Source organism: Triticum dicoccoides, chromosome 3A (genome assembly GCF_002162155.2).
Source record: "Triticum dicoccoides isolate Atlit2015 ecotype Zavitan chromosome 3A, WEW_v2.0, whole genome shotgun sequence".
Classification (NCBI taxonomy): Eukaryota; Viridiplantae; Streptophyta; class Magnoliopsida; order Poales; family Poaceae; genus Triticum; species Triticum dicoccoides.
The window spans coordinates 701,893,182-701,897,187 of record NC_041384.1 but is presented as its reverse complement, the minus strand read 5'-3'; the positions used below and the strand labels follow the sequence as shown (position 1 = coordinate 701,897,187).

General features: G+C 50.2%; 1 protein-coding gene across 1 annotated transcript; it reads right to left on the bottom strand.

Moving 5' to 3' along the window:
* Window positions 1–2,492: 2,492 nt before the first annotated feature.
* Window positions 2,493–3,803, bottom strand: LOC119272985. The gene has a single exon (XM_037554314.1). It carries the CDS (start codon window positions 3,801–3,803, stop codon window positions 2,493–2,495), a length of 1,311 nt encoding a protein of 436 aa, XP_037410211.1.
* Between the last annotated feature and the right edge of the window lie 203 nt (window positions 3,804–4,006).

Here is a 4,006-nt window from a genome sequence, read left to right as displayed (position 1 = left end):
TGCATTAGGACAACAACGATTCATCTGTTACCTGCTGCGGTAGCTGAACCCCTTTATCCTTTGCATGACCTGTCATTGCCATAGTAAATAGATGAAACCCACTAGCATGAGTAGGAGTTGTTTGAGCCCTGTTGTGCCTACTCATTCTTGCTTGTTTGTCATGCCTGCTACTGCTTAGAGTTGAGTCAGGTCTGATTCATCGGGGATGAATCAGAGGCGTGTGAACATGTCCTACTGTGTGTGAGCTAAGTGTGTGAACACGTTTTGGTAAAGGTAGCGGTGACAGGCCATGTAGGAGTACATGGTGGGTTGTCTCATTGCAGCCGTCCTCAGGAACTGAGTTCTGTGTTTGTGATCCATGATTCAGCTACTACCACGCATTGGGCCCGAAACCAATGGACCCTCTCGGCTTCTTGATCACCCTTGTCCTCTGTCCAGGAGTTGCAAGTAGTTTTTGGTGTTTGTAGTATGCTGGAGGCCGTGGGCAGCGCTGACCGGAGGGGTGGGCTGTGATGCGGTAGGCACGTGGCCGGGTATACCGGGCGCCCGTTTGGTGTCACGGAACCCTGTTCACATCGTTTGGGGCTGTGAGCGAAACTCCGGCCGGATCTCCTCATGGATGGAACCCGAATAGGCGATAAACCTGGACTAGAGACTCGAGTGTTTAGGTAGGCCGTGGCCGACACCCACGTTGGGCTTCCGCTTGAAGGTTGCCGAGTACATGTCGTGTAAATGGCGGTAAGTGGTGAGAGCGTGTGTGAAGAAGTACACCCCTGCAGGGTTAACATCATCTATTCGAATAGCCGTGTCCGCGGAAAAGGACTTCTGGGTTGCTTATATCAGTTCATAGACAAGTGAAAGTGGATACCCTAAAATACGCAAGATAAGCGTGAGTGCTATGGATGGCGTTCTCGTAGGGAGACGGGAGCGGTTCCATAGTGGTGTATTGATATGGTGAATATGTGGACTCGTGTGCGCCACCTCAAAAGAGTCGCTTGCAGTCGTAGTTTAGGATAGCCACCGAGTCAAAGCTGGCTTGCTGCAGTTAAACCCCACCATCCCCTTGTTGAAAATGATGCATATGTAGTTAGTTCTGATGTAAGTCTTGCTGGGTACATTTGTACTCACGTTTGCCTATTTTATGTTTTTGCAGAGAGACTTCAGTCTCACTAGTAGTTCCGCTTGGACTTCGACGTTTAGCTTGTTACCTCAGCTACGATCTTGTGCCCTCGGCAGTATCTGGTAGATAGTCAGGCTTCTCAGCCTTTTTCATTTATAGTTGTCTGTACTCAGACATGATAGCTTCCGCTTGTGCTTTGACTTGTATACTCTGAATGTTGGGTCATGAGACCTATGTTTGTAATATCTCGCTCCTCGGAGCCTAATGAATAAATACTTGAGTCATAGAGTCATGTTGTGATGCCATGTTGTGTTTGCACATATCGAGCATATTGTGTGTATGTTATTGAAATGCTTGGTATGTGTGGGATCTGACTATCTAGTTGTTTATCCTTAGTAGCCTCTCTTACCGGGAAATGTCTCCTAGTGTTTTCAATGATAGCTTGCTACTGCTCCGGAACACTTAGGCTGGCCGGCATGTGTCCTTCTTCGTTCCTGTGTCTGTCCCTTCGGGGAAATGTCACGCGATGAATACCGGAGTCCTGTTAGCCCGCTACAGCCCGGTTCACCGGAGTCCTGCTAGCCCAGTGCTACAGCCTGGATTCACTCGCTGATGACCGACACATTCGATGCTGGGTCATGGATGCCTGTCCCTGTAAGTTTGTGCCACTTTGGGTTTACGACTAGCCATGTCAGCCCGGGCTCCTTATCATATAGATGCTAGCGACACTGTCATATACGTGTGCCAAAAGGCACAAACGGTCCCGGGTAAAGGTAGGGCGACACCCGTGGGAATACCGTGCGTGAGGCCGCAAAGTGATATGAGGTGTTACATGCTAGATCGATGTGGCATTGAGTAGGGGTCCTGACAATAGTGCGTTGGTGTTAATGTGAAACAGAAACACGACGATAGGGTACAGGCTAAATATGCAACCCTGACCTAATAATCTACCTGTATCTATAAATGCACAGCAAAAATATGTAAACATCAGAAATTTTTATACGCAAAGCACATCTTAAGATCTAGCAGCAATGGTGAACTATTGAACTGCAAAGCTACAAATTGGGATGTGCCATTCCGTAGTAATGCCCATAAACCAAACAAAGAACATATTACAAAAAGGAAAGCTGTAGAAGAGCTGAATCATACACGCCAGGGGAGCATTACATTCGTACCGCTGTTTATAAGCCTGGCTGCAACGTACGTACAGAAAATTAAGGGGAGAAAATTTCAGAAGTCGGCGAATTGCAGAAAATCAGGAGCATCAAGCAAATCAGATGGAACCCTACAACATTTGCTAGAGGAGCTCTAGCTCATCACCCCCAAGGTCGATAGACGGTTCTTCCTCAGGGATGTATGACTCTTTCCACCCTTAATGATACAACTCGTCGAGATGGAGGAGACCACCATCCATAAACATAGGAGATGTCTCATCTTCGTCGAAGACTTCGCCGAATGGTATTTGTTGCGAGGCTAGTTCAGAATCCCGGACTTTGATGGTATAGCTCGCGATAAGATGGATGATCGTGAAAGGACGGTCAGCGGCAAGGACAAACTGCTTGTTATGCTTCACAAAATCTACAGCGTCAGAGACCCTCTCATCTTTCTCATCCTGGAGGTTGTACTTGCACATGTGGGCAGACGAGCCCAAGCGTTCAATGTAGTAGACGCAGTTCGCTTCGACGGACGGGAACTTGTCGGCATCGACGGCTAAGCACCTGGCATGGCCGACAAAGATGGCGAATCTGCCGATGCTCTGCAAACGCGCACGGACGTCGTGCTCGGGCTCAAACTTGATAACCTTTATGAGTCGATGTAGCTTTGCGATCATCAGCGCTTGCCCACCAAATTCCATTAGGAAACACACCATATCCTCCGGATCTGCCGTCTCAGGAAGATTGTTAAAGAGAAACTGAGCAGGGTGAACCTGAACCAACTTCATCGAATTGTTGATCTTGAAAACCACGTCTTGTAATTGGGTTAATCGCTGCAAGCCGCCATCGAAACCACCTCTGATCGCCATCCTCAATATACCATAATTATGTTTGTGCTGATGCTCGTGCTCGTGGGTGATGAAACATTCACTGTCAGGAAAGGCCGTGTAATGCTTGCGAGACGAGTCACACAATAAGGTAAGCATGGGCGAAGCCATGCCGAAGCAGACGGCGGCGGCAACCTTTCCCTCGGGAGGCACGGGAGCATTGAAGCTGATGAGGCCACCGGTGAGAGGGTTGAAGACACGAGCGGTGTGGGGAGGGCTCTTGTCGGCCAGGACGAAGAAGCCGCCGAGGGTTGTGGCGACGACGTGGTGGTCACGGAGCTGCGGGAGCTCCCTGTGGAGGCACCGGCCGCTAGCGGTGTTGACCAAGAGGCGGCGCGTGTCGCTCGTGAAGACCTCGTCGAGGACGATCCACTGGCGAGGGCGGAAGCGGGGGTCGGTGGCGTCGCTCCGGGGGTCGTCGGTGGTGGAGCGCCAGTGGCGGCAGACGGCACGCAAGTCCATGTAGCAGTCCACGTCGTTTGTGTCCTGGAGGGTGTCAGCGATGCGGCGGAGGAGGTCGTATGGGAGCGAGGACCAGTCTGCGCCCACCATGGCCGGAGGGACCGGCGAGGTTTCCAGGCAATCGGGGCCCTCCTTTTTCCTTTTGGCCGGCGGAGGAGCTCCAACGGGCACGGCCGCCATTGCTGCAGATTGATTCTGAAAATCCAATGCCATAACCCCCTGCAGAAAATGGGAAGGACATTACGGTATCTTTCCCTTTTCTTTCTTCGGCGAACACGATATTCTTCCATTGCGTATGAAAAACCATTGCAACATTTTTTCTCCCCATGTGTTATCAGACAAAAAGTAACGTTGCAACATTTTTAAAAACACTCCACCGTTAA